General features: G+C 33.5%; 3 protein-coding genes and 1 long non-coding RNA gene across 6 annotated transcripts in view; 3 read left to right on the top strand and 1 right to left on the bottom strand.

Moving 5' to 3' along the window:
- The first annotated feature begins 923 nt into the window (after positions 1 to 923).
- LOC142222584 (uncharacterized) lies at positions 924 to 3,797 on the top strand. Of its 2 annotated transcripts, none has more exons than XM_075292809.1 (3): positions 924 to 1,383; positions 1,447 to 1,583; positions 3,322 to 3,464. In XM_075292809.1, exons 1-3 carry the CDS (start codon positions 1,080 to 1,082, stop codon positions 3,331 to 3,333), a joined length of 453 nt encoding a protein of 150 aa, XP_075148924.1. In that variant the 5' UTR covers positions 924 to 1,079; the 3' UTR covers positions 3,334 to 3,464. The 2 variants fall into 2 exon arrangements, with proteins under 2 accessions (XP_075148924.1, XP_075148915.1); XM_075292800.1 differs by lacking the exon at positions 924 to 1,383 and adding an exon at positions 2,471 to 3,265 and having other exon boundaries at positions 3,322 to 3,797.
- A 2,730-nt stretch (positions 3,798 to 6,527) lies between these two features.
- LOC142222600 (uncharacterized) lies at positions 6,528 to 9,213 on the bottom strand. 2 transcript variants are annotated; one of them, XM_075292819.1, is made up of 7 exons: positions 9,062 to 9,213; positions 8,586 to 8,699; positions 7,555 to 7,774; positions 7,402 to 7,491; positions 7,064 to 7,246; positions 6,771 to 6,992; positions 6,528 to 6,695 (listed from the first exon to the last, which is right to left on the bottom strand). In XM_075292819.1, exons 2-7 carry the CDS (start codon positions 8,653 to 8,655, stop codon positions 6,665 to 6,667), a joined length of 816 nt encoding a protein of 271 aa, XP_075148934.1. In that variant the 5' UTR covers positions 8,656 to 8,699; positions 9,062 to 9,213; the 3' UTR covers positions 6,528 to 6,664. The 2 variants fall into 2 exon arrangements, with proteins under 2 accessions (XP_075148934.1, XP_075148943.1); XM_075292828.1 differs by having other exon boundaries at positions 8,586 to 8,696; positions 9,062 to 9,201.
- Positions 6,533 to 7,066, top strand: LOC142222619 (uncharacterized). Its single transcript, XR_012718331.1, has 2 exons — positions 6,533 to 6,646; positions 6,739 to 7,066. It is a non-coding gene; the product is annotated as an uncharacterized LOC142222619 (long non-coding RNA).
- An 873-nt stretch (positions 9,214 to 10,086) lies between the features above and the next one.
- Positions 10,087 to 16,192, top strand: part of alph (protein phosphatase alphabet) — a 42,229-nt gene continuing 36,123 nt past the window's right edge. Inside the window, exon 1 of the mRNA XM_075292869.1 lies at positions 10,087 to 10,211. The gene's annotated coding sequence lies outside the window, so the exon portion shown is untranslated. The remainder of the gene's footprint in view (positions 10,212 to 16,192) is intronic.

Genomic DNA, 16,192 nt, shown 5'->3' on the forward strand with positions numbered 1-16,192 from the left:
CAATGATTCTTTTACAACTATAGGGCTGTTTTCTTTTTGCACTGGATACCCTAAGCAGTCACGGACTAAAAGAAAACAGAGTACTCGTTTATCCAGGACATCTCCAAAAAATATGCAAAACTGTCATCAGCTGTTTAAAAACAATCACAGAAAACAAGTGAAATCTTAAATTTTTAATGTATGAAATGCTCAAATAGTTATAAATATGTACTGCTGCGATTATTCATGACACTGTATCACTTTGAATTTCATGATATTCGATAAATTAGTCACAATAAACTGCTATTGTGAATCTAAAAAGCGTCACTTTATCAAAATGCAATCTGGTAACACCGACTCGACTTGCACTGATGATGAGATGATGTTCTGGATAGCCCATACAAATGCTGCATCCAGTGTTAAAAGAAAACAGCCCTTATCTTAAAATTCACTTTTTCTAATAGTTTGAAGGGGCTCTTATTGACATCGTTCTAAATTTGTCTTAAAAGGCACCTAATAATTGCGTGGATAACTTCTGACAGCAGAAGGCACTTTTGCGAGGATTTTTGGATATCGTATACGTCTGTTTTCGACGTGGTGCGGATTCTCAGAAGCGCCGTCAAATTCAAAAAATGTTGGCTATGTTCGCTTTTCGAATTGAAATTTTCGTGCATAAATTAACTCAATTGATTTCTTGTCCCTCTAAATTTCGGCAAGATATTATGGGAATATGTTGGTTTTCATTTATAATTTAGATTATTTCAGGAAAAGTAATCGCGAATATAAAGTGATTTTCAACTCGATAACCGAATATAGTACACACCTTATGCCCGAACACAGCTATTTAAACATATGCTTGTTACGAACATCATGTTAAAGAGGAACGAGCAAAATAGGTAAGAAGAAGAGTCAATCTGGCATACGACCTGTGGCCAGAGGGGAGGGTGTTGTTGAGAGGTGGTGCGCGGGGTATACGACCTGAGGCCGTGTGATCGTCGTAGGGGGGTGTTGAGAGGTGGTGCGCGGGGTGGCAACGCTTCGGGAGTGTTTTCGGTTTATTTTAAATTTAATGAATTTTTATTTAAATTATTTTAAATTTAATGAAGCGATTTTGCGTCATTTGTAAAGCCACTATGGGTGGAAGAGCTACATTGTACTCATTTCGTCCACAAAATAAAGCGGAATGGTGCAATGTACTTGGATTGGATCCCAATAAAATTCCAGCAAACATGGTGTTGTACGAAACTCATACGGAACGACTTGCTTATGGGAACCCATCTGAGATGATGGAAGACTACGTTCCTCTGGAACATTTGGCGATGCCCTCAAGCCAAATAGTGGAACCGTCGCTCTTTGTTCGATCAAATTTTGAAGTTAACGAATATGAAGCCGGTGATGTTGAAAGTAAGTTTATAAGTATATAGTATACAAGTATACATGCTTATTGACAGCTGCTACTTATTACAGGTCCGCTGGAGCAGTTTAATGAAAACGCCCAGGAGTATGTACCTGAAATGGACTCTTGTGGTGTGGAATCACCTGATAATGAGTGCAGAATCAATATTTTACTCACAACGAGTACTATAAGAGTACTTGTGGAGGGGGTATGTATATACCAATTTCACTCCCGGCGTTAACTCCCGGTTAACTTTAATGATAAAATTTTCGACAGTTAAGTATAATACTGTTTAAAATCGTTATGTTCGTTCAAATTATGTTAAACTTTTTGGGAAGTTTACACCCAAAGTTGCGAATGCATAGACCACGAAACATTCCAAAAGCTGATGTTACAGTTAAAACTAATATTCAAATTCAGTTTTCAGTTAAAACTAATATTCAGGAAAAAAAAGTTAATTGCTTTTATAAAATTTTGAATATTTAAAAAAAAATAACATTTTTAGAAAAATTTATTACAAATAGTATTACAAATGCTGCGCCGATAACACAAAAATAACAACAACGACAAATTAATAAAATTTTTCGAAAGAAAAATTAAAAACTAAAAATTAATTCGAAAGGAAAAAAATCGAGTTCAAAAATTAAAAATGTCTTTAGTGGCATAGGAAGTTCAATTTACAAATTTAAAGAAATCTAAATCTCAAGTTAAATCCAAATCTGTGTACAATTTTTTAACGGTTTTTTAATTCATTAAACCAAAGTGCGCAAAAAAAGATAATAATTCCATGAAAAACTGAAAAACTATTGAGTTCACATTTTTTCTGGGTTATAATTTTAAAAAAAGCTTTAAAGAGCATTGTTTTCCAATTTGCATGAATTCGCTAAATATATTTTAGTTTTACCTCATAGCAGCGGCATTTATTTTTTAATTTTTTTTTGGTATAAGTTAATAAAAAGATAAAAAGAATGTGCCACTTTTCAAAAATAATTGTGCCACTTTTTTCGACGTTTGCCAATTTTGTACCACTTTTTGAAAATTCTCAACGGTAATAATATAGACGGCTCGCTCCGTACTTCTTTTTATTTCTATTAGGTATTGGTCGCAGTATTCCTGAAGTACTTAATTCTAGGCTCATTACTCGAGCTATGCCAGAAATGTATCCACAAGTTAAAGAAATACTAACAGCATTTGCGAAAAGTCTGCCGTCGTCGCAAAGTCGCAAAGTTTGTTTATCGTATGATGAAATCAATGTAACGGCTGATATTGACGATGATACACGTTTATGTCGAATATTTGCTTTGAATGGTATTGGAAGCGACTGGCAGTGTATATTGTCCTACGACATTATCGAAAATGGTCTAAATACAATCGGACGCTTAAAGAATTCAATAGCCCAACGCATTTGCGTTGCCTATGAATGTGGATTTGATGTAATTTGCATTTCCGCCGATCAATGTCCAATTTCCCAAAAATTGTATAGTATTTGTAAAACGTTTAATAGTGGGGATAATTTCAAGGCCAAATACTTGCCGCAACTGTCTTCCTGCAATCCGTTAGACAAGCAAATATGGTTCATTCCCGATCTAACACATTTGATAATAGGGATAACTAATGCCATATTAAAAAGTCACTTTGACATTGATGGCGACATGATAACGAAAGCCAGAAACTTTTACCCAGAAGCTTGCATAACTCATTTCCGTCCAAAAGGATATTACTACGGCATTAGAGACTTTGAAGCGGTGCAGAATGTATTCTCAAACGAAATAATAAATAAAATCAAGGAAATAGAGCCAGAAAGTGAGACAAAAGCAAAGACGGTTGAGTTTTTGGAGAGAATGAAGGCATTCGTAGAATGTTTTTCTAATTTATCAAGAGACAATTATGGTAAGCGCTGTTCGCTAGCTACTTAAACTTAAAACTAAAGTGTATTCTATTTACAGAATCTGTTTTAAACGAATGGATAATATTTTTCAATTCGCATGGATGCAGCAAAGTAAAAAGTTGCCTGTCTGGGTTCAAGTTCGTTGCCGATGATTTCTTTAATTGCAATGAAGATATATATTCAATAGACATCCAAAAATGTTCCACAGAATGGATAGAAGAATTATTTTTCTATATTAGGAGCTATCCGTTTACAACGAAATTAACTTTGGATGTTTTACGATTTCATATTGGGCGGATATTGTCCTCATATGTCGCCAAAGGAACAGTTCGAGTGCAGTTATGTGCCAATTCAAAATTCTTATTAAACGAAATCAAATATTACGGTATTAAAACATCTTATTTACAAAATATTCAAAACTATGATATTTCATAATTAATTTACGATTACACGCCCTCGTAAATATAAACTCGTTTTTAAATTCATTCAAAAATTTATTAGGATTTTTAAATAAATTAAAGTCACTAATACTAATCGATGTCTAATATATCTAATATAATATCAAAGAAAAAATTTTAAATACTCTGTGGGAATCATTAAGTTGGGTGGAGCAGCTGGAACCCATTTCATTGAGTTTCTATGGACAAGACAATTCATAAAATATTTGCATTGACAAGCTATATGGACAAGCTACTCACTTCCATTCCATCCACCTTGTACTATATAGTGGCAAACCACAAAAGGTCTCTGTTGCACATTCTTCATCGGTCCAAGGTTGTGGTAAAGCATTCTGCAATGTAGAGTCATCCAAACTATTTGGTCTAGTGTCCACTGGCTGGACATAAAAACCGGTATCATTCTTCATCGTCATGCCCGCATCGGTATGCTGCAAAAAGAAGACGAAGATGTAATGTGCAGCATTATCATCATCAATTCAAGATATTTCAATAGTGCGTTTGTTCACAACTCGCATTACTACGGTGGAAAAGTTTCAAACAATTTTGGAAACATGAATTGGTACTTCATGAATCAGTATGAAAATTAAACTTTTTCGAGACCTACCCATTATACTGATATTGAGGTCCATCTATTGTTTTTTTTTGTACTCAAAAATATTATTCTGAGCCTAATCATGAATATACGCTCCAGTTAACCAACTTAACTGCAGTGATAGAGAATACGAGAGTCTGAGCGTTGTGATGGTGAGCCTGCTCTAGTGTTTCTTTTGTAAGTGGTCGCTCTTCAAATCATCTTCGAATCGGCACAAAGAAAACTTGCATTAATACAATTGCGACACAAATAACAGAACAAAAAGAATGAAATTTTTATATTCTGCTGACGGTGAAAATCCAAAAGATTAGTGACAATACTTGCAACGCTTGTCCTGAATTCTTTCTTGTATGCTCTTCGATATACCCTTAATGGAAGGTGGATGGAAGACAGCAGGTGTCGCAGTTTTGGATGTAGTAAAGATTGTGGATTTTCGTGAAGACTAGTTAGGACCACTCTAGGAATACAGGTGGGAGTTACATAGGCCACAGTTAAAATTCTTAATCATATGTATAACTCCTTGCATTCAACGATTCAGAAAAAATGCCCCCTTAAGAATTATTCGAAAGTGCAAAAGTTCGTTTTCCGACCATGGCTGTAAATTGAGTAAATAAGTCCAAATATCCAAAACTGAAGACGATGTTGTTTGTTTGGGACCCACAGAGCTGCAATGGTTAACATGCCCGCCAGGTATTATACATACACAGGTTGGTGGTTTCGAACCAAGTTACGATGAAACACCAAAAAATTCGTCAGCCGTAGATTATCCCACCTTAGTAACATAATGCTGGTGACATTTCTGAGTGTTTAAAAGCTTCTTTAAGTGGTTTCACTGGAATATGGAACGTCGTTCGAACTCGGCTATAAAAAGGAGGTCTCTTATCATTGAGCTTAGCATAGAATCGGGCTGTGATAAGAGAGAACTTCACCACAGTGGTATCGCAATGGATTGAATAGTCTAAGTGAGCGTGAAATATAGGGCTGCTACTATACCTAACCTAAGGTCCATTTCGTTCTTACAGCTTTCATTGTCTTTCATTGTCGAATTAGAATTTACTCCATTATTTTCAATACCCCAATTTTGATGTGTTGTTGCTTATGCAATGACTAACAATATATACCTTTCATGGCGTAGGGCATCAAAATCATCAATGGTCAATGGCGTTTGCATACAAAGCGCATAGCATAGCGATAATATTCACAGAAGCATAAACTTTTAATTACTCAAACCAACCCCCCTCAAGGCTCCACGATTCCAATGCATTCGTTCATCCGTTCATTTGGAATGTCAGCCACCCAGTGTTTTATGGCAAATTTGGTGAAGCATCACAAAACGGCCTCGACTAGGATATATGGCCACCCAAATTGGGCCACATTATCAGCATATGCTAAGAGAACACTAGCAATTGACCCATAGTTAAATTTAAATCGCCTTTGCGATGGTGGGAGGAAATGCAACAAAAATGTCTAAATATTATTGGGAAATGCAATGTATAAACAGACGGATGGTATGGATGGAAAACACCCAGGTGCAGTGGTTAGCATATCCGCCTTGGGTACTAAGGATCATGAGTTATGATAAAGTGTCCGATTTATTTTCCGACCCCTTAGTCCATTGTTATGAGTTCAATTTGAAAAAAGTAATGCTGGTGATATATGAGAGCATTTCAAAATTTCTCTAAGTGATTTCATAGAAATCTCCCTGGCGAATTCGTCAGAATAATCTGTTCTTCCTATCTGCTATGAGGTGATGAAAACAACAGAAATTTGATGGAAATTTTTCAATTATTTTTAATAGCTTTTATTGGAATTAATGGATAATGATGAAACTATAACTAATAACTATAACTAATTTTATTTCTATATAAATTTTTTTCAATTTTTTTTTGATAGAAAATTTTATATTTTTTAGAAAATTTGATTTCTATATAAAGTTATCGCAAATTTTTATTTCTATATAACATTTTGTCAAATTTTTATTTCTATATAAATTTATCGCAAATTTTTATTTCTATATAACATTTTGTAAAATTTTTATTTTTGTAGAAAATTTTGCAAAAATTTTATTTTTGTAGCAAATTTTGCAAAAATTTTATTTTTGTAGAAAATTTTGTCTAAATTTAATTTCTACAGAAAGTTATTCATTATAAAATTTTGTTTTTATTTGTGTAAAAAATTTTGTCAAAATTTTTTATTTTAACAATTTTGTCAAAATTTCATTTCAATAGAAAATTTTATTTCTTTAAAAAATATTGTCAAAATTTTATTTCTGTACACATTTTAGTAATCGCAAATCATACTCCCAAAGGAAACCAGCACAACACATTTTTTCGGTAATTTTTCCAGCTCCTTTACTTCTCCGCTGCATTTGTTGTAGACAACCTTGAAATTGAATTTAGATTTAGAATTGAATTATAATTTGCAGAATATATGTTATGACGTTGTTTTTAATCTTACCTTTGGAGAGAGAACTTACGGCAAAGATTTTCCACGGATGTTTTGAAGTTCTCTATTTGGTATGGAGGGAATGTTTCAATTAAGTTTTTGGTTTCTTCCAAAAACTCCTCCAATGACGAAGAAGTTGACGGCAATGGCATTGAAGGTGTTGATGGCGATGTTGGAGATGGTGATGGCAGTGATGACATTGAAGGTGATGATGATGGTGATGCTGATGATTCTCTAAAATAAAAAAAAAAGAAAATATATTTTTTATTTTTGTATTTGTTAAATATATATACTTGTATACTTACGAGTTTTTTTGATGCCTCAATGTTTTTGAGTGTCTATGTAAGATCGAATACGATACATATTTGTGAGTGATACGGCACAATTTGCAATAAAAAGAAAATTTCGTTGGGAACTCCACCCAAGGAAACTTATTTTGCAACGCCTCATCCCTATTCTGCACCTCATTGTTGCCTTTCGCTTCATACCTAAAAGAGAATTGAGGAATTTATAAACAAGGGAAAACTTTGCAAGTTACGTCAATGATTCTTATTCGTCAAGGATATGAAATCTTTGGCCTCACTACAATATTTTTTCAGTGCATTTTGCAACATATACCTTTTATTATTACTTATATACTTACGCCTTTTTTTGGGTTATCTTATGCTTGTTACAAAATTTATTTTTATTTTTATTTGTATCATATTCATATTCATCATCATCATCAACGTCACTATTGAAAGAGATGATTATGTGTTATCAGTGATGAAGATATTTGAATTATATAGTAAATTACCTCTTGCCATCATAAAACCTTTTGAAAAGGAAATCAGCCGCTTCTTTGTGCGCAAACACCTGATTTTTTTTTATCAGGCGTTGCATTAATGTTGCACACAGGGCTTTCTCATAATAGCCTCGCATGTGGTCATGCAAATCCGGGAATTTCCCAAGTTCTTTTAAAAATATTTGCCATATTGATGCGGAATGCTCATTAAAAATATCTTCAAATTTTTCATCTATTCAAAGGAAAAAAATAATACGAAAACAAATCCCATTTTAATTTAATTCAATTCAGCAAACAATCTGTTATTTTGGAACAGCAGACATACTGCAGAAAAGAAATTTTCTGCTTATCGGGATAAAATCATAAAGTCTCTTTAGTCAAAGACTTTATAACTTTAAAGGTTAACAAACAATTAGTAGTATTTTTTTGATTATACAATAACACTTGTAAAAAAACAACCCCTTTTATTAATTTACATTTGAAGGTGGTTTCGAGTTTAGCCACTAAAATCGCCTTTTTACGATTACTATTCTCTAGTTATTGCATTGCATTTGTGTACTTTTCAGCCATTCTAAGCAAAACACAAAATTAAAAAGAAAATGTTATCAATTTTTGTCTAAAATCCGTTTAACCGGATTCAATTACACAAACCGAAACCGCCGGATAATGAAAAAATAGCATTTTCGGTTAACCGCGAAAACCGAGTTGACCATCGGTTAACCGGGTTTCTGCACTTCAACGATTTTTTTTTATTTTTTATATACTTCTACAAGTGGAACTTATTGCAGAAATTAGAAATTAGTGGACCCATTATAGGCCTGGCACTAGTGCTCCAGTTTATGAACATTTTCAATTGTTATATTATTTTTTGATATCAAAATCTTTTTGAATCAACACTTTTACTACAATACAACTATCAGAATTATTTACAGTTCAACATATTCCTTTCTGCTGCGATTGGAAACAGGGTCATAAATGTTTGTCCCAGACTGTTTAATGAGCAGTTGTCTATGGGTTAGACCAGACTACTACTTACTACTTACCATTTTCAGCCACTTGCTCCTTGTCCACTTCACCCGTTTCCACTTGCTCCTTGTCCACTACTTCAGCCATGTCCACCTCCACCTCGTCCACAGCTTCAACGTATTCGATGCCTTCTGAAATTACGCGCTCATTTTAATTTTTCCACATTTTTATATAGAAATTATTATATATAGAAATTATATATAGAAATTATTATACAAACTATATTTAACATACATAACTTACGGCCATTTTCATGTAGCTCCGTTAGGCTTTAACTGCCAGTTAACTAATCTTTCTTCGGTTAACTTAACAGTTTGACGTATGGAATATAGGCAAAATGACAGATATGTTCATAGTGCGGTTTAAAAGTTCGTTAGCTAACGAACCACTAACGGAGCTTCATGAAAATGGGGTTATTATTATTATTTGACGGACGACTGAGGGACGATTTTGGGCACCATGTACCTGTTGAGGGTATAAATATAATACATACCCCCTCCACAAGCGCTCTCATTGTAGTCCAAGGAACATACACCTCCTTGGCGTACTCACAAGCGCCAACGTCGTAGTCGTCTTCCATGTACACTTCCATTTTTAAAGTTTTTAATTAATTAACTTGCATTTAAATACCGTTATCTCATAGAAATAAAAAGGCGCTCCACCGTGTGTATCAATAAAAAAATCGATTTTCGATATTAATCGAAATTAATTAAATTTCGAAAATCGAGAATAAAAATGTACATAAAATTGTACAGATTACACAATTGTACAATAGCAGGTTTTAAAACGAAATTATTTAATTTAAATAAAGCAATAAAGAAGCTAAATGTTATGTGTATTTGTATTAAAAAACAAGAGATAACTTGATTTAGAAGCGCAAATTGATGGTGGAAAGTATGACTGAGTTGAACCCAAACGAATCAACTGAAATCGCGAATCGTGGAAAATGTTGAACAACAGTCAATTTTGGTATTTTGATCATGATAATACAGAAATCAAAGAAATATGTATATAAGCAAATTTTGAAATTGTCAAAAAAAAGGGAGCACCTGTACCAGCCGTTTGTACCAATTTCCTATTACCCTGCCAAAATTACAAAGTCCACGTACGTTGTTCTTTGTTAGAAGGGTTTTAGACGATGCAATAATTGCATGCAATAATTGCACGCAATTCTTGTTTGTAGGCAAACGGGGTAGAGAAGCAAAGGGGGTAGAAAAAATTTCATGTTTTCCGTTCCTCTTGCAATTTTTTGACATTTCTGAAACTTGAAATTTCAAGCGATTGCATGAAAAATTTCAACGTATAAATGCTGAAGTTTTTAAGAAGCAACTTTAAAAGAGAATACAAAAAATTGCACGCAACCAATTGCATCGTCTAAAACCCCTCTTAGGCAACTAACAATTGAAGTTATCGAATCTTCGTAGAATTGAAGTTATCGAATCTTCGTGAAGTTATCGAATCTTCGTTATCGAATTTTGTTTATGTCAGTGCGTCCTTAAAAATAAAAGAAATTGAAGCAAACATCGATTGAATTACAAAAATATACAAAAGTGTTTGATAAATAACATCATTACATATATAACATATATATATGACAGTGTAAACTATGTGCCAATAAAAAAGCAGAGGAAGTCAATAAGATTGTAAGTCAATAATGTTTCCTAGAACGTTTTGCGGACGACGACGCAATTTTAACATTTTCATAGACATTATACACTCTTGATATATTATTGGCTCTCCGATTCTATGTTAAGCAGCGCTCATGGATAAGGGATGAGTTGACCATCTGTGGTATCACAATGGGCTGAATACCAATTGAGCATACAAATATCAATATCAGGCTATCACTATACCCAATGTACTAAACAGCCCCGGGACGTGTCCTTTGGAATGAGTCCAAAGGCCATATTAAAATGACCGGACCAGCACTGGGACTGGGCCGTACACATCAGGGACAACGGCTGATCCATTTCTTGTAGGGAAATAAAAATCATCTACATTGCATTCACAGGTCACCTATTCACATAACCGTGTGGACGAAATTGTAGGCATGGACAAGCTGTAAACGAAGCGTTTGCTGAATCCACCAATAAGCTGTCTTGAATGCTATCATTAGTTTAGTTGTTTGTTCATTCACTGCAGCAATGTTAACTTTTTTACTTACAATTTTACGTAGTAATTCTTTACAGCAAAACAAATGCAAATTTTTGTATGCTGTCATTGTTTCCTATATTTAGAATTACGAATTAATTTTATATAGTATGGTTAATGTGGCGATTTCTTAATATAGTTTTACTATCTAAATCTTTTGAATACACTGACTTTCCAAGATGTTTTTTTTATATGGATCTAAGAAATCAAATATTTGCACAAATTTCAAACATCTAACAATACCATTGCCGTATCTAGATATTTTTAACCAGGGAGGCTGTAGCCCCCCTATCTATACTACAGTAACAATATATAATGGAAAATCATATATTTTCACATTCTAGGGGGGGGCTAATTTTTTCTGGAGGGGGTTAAGCCCTCCCCCCAGAGGCCTTACTACGCTTGGGTTGTGGGCCACGAATTGAAATTAAGAAAATGTCAAAGATTAGAAAAAATGAGAAAGTCAATTTGAATAAGATCGAATATTTGAACATTAATAGGATCCATAGATTTTTTTTTGCAAAATATCTTAGCCAAACACAGAATACAGCTTATTCGGAAGAGCTGAAATTCTTAGCTAGAACACCATTTTAAGGACTGCATAGTTTTGTTAATTGAATTATATTTTCATTGAGATCGTAATTAAGTTGTTGGACCAAAAGTTGATTAGTCGAACATTGATTATCGACCCAGGGCGGCCTAAATTTTGTCCACCTTTGAGAGGTTTCCAGATATGAGAGTTTAATTTTTTTGTGTTAATATTGCAAACGTCCCCAGACAACTGTCCATGTTTAGGAGGTGTCCGAGTTTCAGAGTTCGAGAGGTTTCACTGTATATACATGAAATTTAATTGGAATGAAGCTTATTTAGCATTAAAGGTACGGTAAATTTTATTTTGAAAACTTTGTGTGATTGATCGCTTTCGGCATACCACATTCGACATCCAACATTCATTATTCAGCGTCCCACATCATGTCCAGATCTTCTGAAAGACAGGCGATCTGCTTGGAATTGCTTCATGCACGGGTCCCTTTTGTTGGATTAGGCTCATCTAAAAACACCCATACTCTTTCCTTTCGGGCTCATTCGCGTAAATCCATGATTAATCTCCTGCCACGATGTCATAGACGTGTTTCGAAGCACTGCGATCGTATTTTTGGCCATTTATACGGACCAAATTGTGTGCTATCCAACTCCAACTAAAATTGCCTGAATCTCATCTCGTAGGCCACATGATTTAGTTTCAGTTTTTGGGCGAGATCAAAGTTGCTGTAATTAAAAAGCTTTTCCAATTAAAAAAAGGCAAAGTTCGAAAGCTCAAACATTTTAAGAAGGCTGGATGTCAAATTTTCCAATTAAAAGACAAATCGAAAAACCTAAAAAAAATTGACAGGTTGAGAATTCGATGTTTGAAATCTAAAAAAGGGTGCCTATGTTTGTCAATCTGCGTTAATATATATGAATGATATCTCAACAACATTTGCAACATTTTGCAAGATTCTTTCTCTGCCCAAAATTTCAAGTAAACCCAAGTGAAATTGTTATATTTGTGAGTTTTACCTCGATTTACCCCCATTTTCATGAAGCTCCGTTAGTGTTTCGTTAGCTAACGAACTTTTAAACCGTACTATGGACATATCTGTCATCATATGTATTCCATATACCAATTAGGAACTTAACTGATGAACATTTTTCAGTTTAAGTTTACCGGAGAAAAGACATTTGCAAATTACTTTCTGTTAACTGGCAGTGATATCAAAATATGACTTTTAACTTTGACATAATTTCCAATATCGAAAGTTATTAATAAATATGTAATCTTGAATTAAATCTCATTTACACTAAATTAATCAAGAAGTGAAATACTAAGCCTTTCAATTTTTATTACGGAATCTAGCTCAAAATATGCATATAGGCATTTTTCTGCCAGTTTTGCTTAGCACTGCAACACTGTTTAGAACTCTTTCCCGTTCTCTAAGCTTATGATGAGACTGCTTGGCAGTTTTATTTAGAATGCAATGCCTAGTTTTCTTTAACTAGTAGAGGTGGGCACGTGATTCACAATTTCATAATCCACGCGCGAGTCGAGCGTAATATTCGAAATTAAAGGCATGAAAGTGAGAAGCATTGAATTCACTACATGACGTGTGTTTTGTGGACAATTAAGCTCCTGAAGATAAGGTCGTGGACACGGAAATCCTATATTGATTCTAATGAGTGTATTTGTGACGGGTATCTTATATTGATTCTATTAAGTGTGAATTCTTTGGATTTCCAAAGGCACAACTTTAAAAGCACTTCCAAAAATGTCCTCCCAAAGATGTTTTATAAATACACAGGAAGTTTTTTTTGATTATTTTTTTATAACTCGCCTTTTTCAAAACTTTTAATGGGTAATTTTTTTGTTTCAAATGGGTTAAAAACAGAGTAAGAATTAATAAAATTGTAGAAATTATTAAAATTTTGTCAAAATAGTTCAATCTAGAAAAATTTGCGAATTTTCAACCAAGAATTAGAATGCATTAAAAGTTCGTAACAGAAATTTGTGAGCGTGACAATGTGCTTCGTAACCATGATTGTGGATATTAACCGAGAGCACTCAAGTGCCAAATAATATCCATTTTTAAATGAGTACTGTAGTGCAATTTTATTCACTTGCATATCTCCAGTAGCTCGCTTCTAATATTTGATAGATGATTTCCACCTTCGGTTGATGGTGGCGCTAAATTTCAAAACCCCTCATGGTGACGCAAAGATTAAAATAATAATTGTATGTTCATTGTGTGAGTTTGTTTGTGGCTATGTGTGAGTTCACGATTGAAACAAATGTCTTCAATTACATTTACTTTTGCAATGTTTTGTGTTTTTTTATGACTAACAACAATGTGTTCATGGAAAGTAAAACTACGCGTTCGAATCAAAATTCAGTAGCAAAAAACAAAAGTCTTCCCTCTACAACTCTGTGATTCACACTATTCCATATTGGGGTATTCCAAAATAATAAAAACTGCACATTGACATTTCTTAGTTGTTTGTTGCTTTCGATATCGATACGCGGAATATGATTAAGAGTAAATTTTTGTTGTAATTAGAATATACGGTATGTAAAGATTTTAGGGGCATTCAATGTAGGATTACAGCAGATTCAAACGGATATTTTCATGTAGTTTCGTTAGGCTTTAGCTGTCAATTAAAAGTAATTTGCAGATATATCTTTTCTCTGGGTAACTACAAATGAAATATTTTGTTAATATTTCCTAACTTACATATGAAGTTAAAAGTTGGTTAGCTACCTTACCTTATGGAGCTTCATAAAAATCAAATAAATTATAGACAGTATAAAAAAGCTCCATGCAATTCCAAAAATAATTGTCTTTTCCAAATTTTGTCTTGTCCAGAGTTAAAGTTTAGTTCGATTTTGTCAACTCGGGCTATAACAGGTTGACTGATAAGTCCCCGGTCTAACAAAAAAAAACACGTTTTTTTGTCAAAATTCGTTTTTATTATTCAACATAGTTCCTTTCAAGAGCGATACAACGATTATAACGACCTTCCAATTTTTTCAATTTCAATTCAATTTTCAATTTCCATTTATTTCATAATACAAAGCCAATGAGGCCAAATAAAAAATGTATTACATGACTATAGCCTAAGAAAGATACATAAAATAATAAGTGTGTAAATTTAAAATTGTATACCATTTTTTTTTGATACCATTTTGGTAGTACTCCTTCGGTTTTGCCTCAAAATAGGCCTCAGTTTCGGCGATCACCTCTTCATTACAGCCAAATTTTTTCCCTGCGAGCATCCTTTTGAGGTCTGAGAACAAGAAAAAGTCGCTGAGGGCCAGATCTGGAGAATACGGTGTTGGGGAAGCAATTAGAAGCCCACCCAGCAAAAACTAGGTAACCGCATCTCATTACAATTCGCATTACCAGGAGTAATGCTGCCATTACACGTTGCATTACATTGCGGTGAGTTATAATGACTTACTTGTAATGACAAAAATAAATATAATGCCTAATAATTTTCGAATAGTTATTCTCAAATTTTTAGGCAGTTGGCTTAATAAAATAGAATTGAAAGGATTGAATACTTCTTAGTACGAATGAACTGAAATATTTTTCTTATGCTAAGTGTTATGCTAAGTGTTATTCGTATGAATGATAAGCTTTCTATAATAAAGGAAGTCAGAGTTATCATTTTATAAGAAATTTTACTAAATTTGGTTTTAGTTTTTGTTCGGTTTTTGTTCATTTTTACGAATGCTTTATCAATGGATAAAATTTTCTTGTTCAGTAGTAAATTCGTATACCCTGCGAAGAAAACAGTATTAGTAAAATGCCATAAATTTTTTGTGATTCAATCACGAAATTAATTGATACAATTAATTTTTAATTGATCACAGAAATGTTATTAATTAATTAATTGATACTATTATTTTTGTGATTGATTTTTATTTCAATTAAAAAATTTGTTGAATAAATTAAATTTTTAATTGAATATTTTTTAAAACTCAAATAAAATTTTAATTGGAAAAATTTTCGTGAAATTTTTTTGTGGGTAGTTAATGAACTATTCCTAACTGCTTTCAGTTTAGGATTTTTTTACTGAGGCAACTAAATTTTATTATTTCACACAATAACACTAGTTTACAAAAAAATAAAAAATTCATGTACACTTAGATCAAAATACATAAAAAAGGTCGGCTCTCATCAAGTGTACATTTTCAGTGTAAACTAGTGTAATTTAACTTAATGCAAATAAAATGGCTAATCTAAATGGATGAATATTTTTTCCTTTAGTTTCGAAGGCACTTTTTTCTGGATGTAGTGCTCCTATTACACCATTACTCGCCATATTTTGATCCATTGTAATCGGCGATAGAAATCAATATTTTCGTGATTTGGTTGCCTGAGACAATAAGTGGCTATTTTACAAGCTTTGGTGTATCTACGAATAAGTGATTACATATTATGTTATTATATGCTTTAAAAGCACTACTTATTTCATGGCCGAAAGTATGCCTGGGGAGAAGTACTTTCCTCCTAGGACATGCGTATGTAAATGTAATCCGGAGCGATGCCAATTAATAAGTGGTTATTATTTTTTAAAACGGCTTACCTACAAGATTACCGGGTAATGAGAGTTTTTGCTGGGCAATTCATGAATTTTTACCATCGTTCTCAGTGCGTTGTCTTGGTGGAACAACACTTTTTTCTTCTTCATATGGGACCGTTTTGCCGCGATTTCGACCTTCAAACGCTCCAATAACGCCATATAATAGTCACTGTTGATGGTTTTTCCCTTCTCAAGATAATCGATAAAAATTATTCCATGCGCATCCCAAAAAACAGAGGCCATTACTTTGCCAGCGGACTTTTGAGTCTTTCCACGCCTCGGAGACGGTTCACCGGTCGCTGTCCACTCAGGCGACTGTCGATTGGACTCAGGAGTGTAGTGATGGAGCCAT

Source organism: Haematobia irritans, chromosome 1 (assembly GCF_050003625.1).
Source record: "Haematobia irritans isolate KBUSLIRL chromosome 1, ASM5000362v1, whole genome shotgun sequence".
Classification (NCBI taxonomy): Eukaryota; Metazoa; Arthropoda; class Insecta; order Diptera; family Muscidae; genus Haematobia; species Haematobia irritans.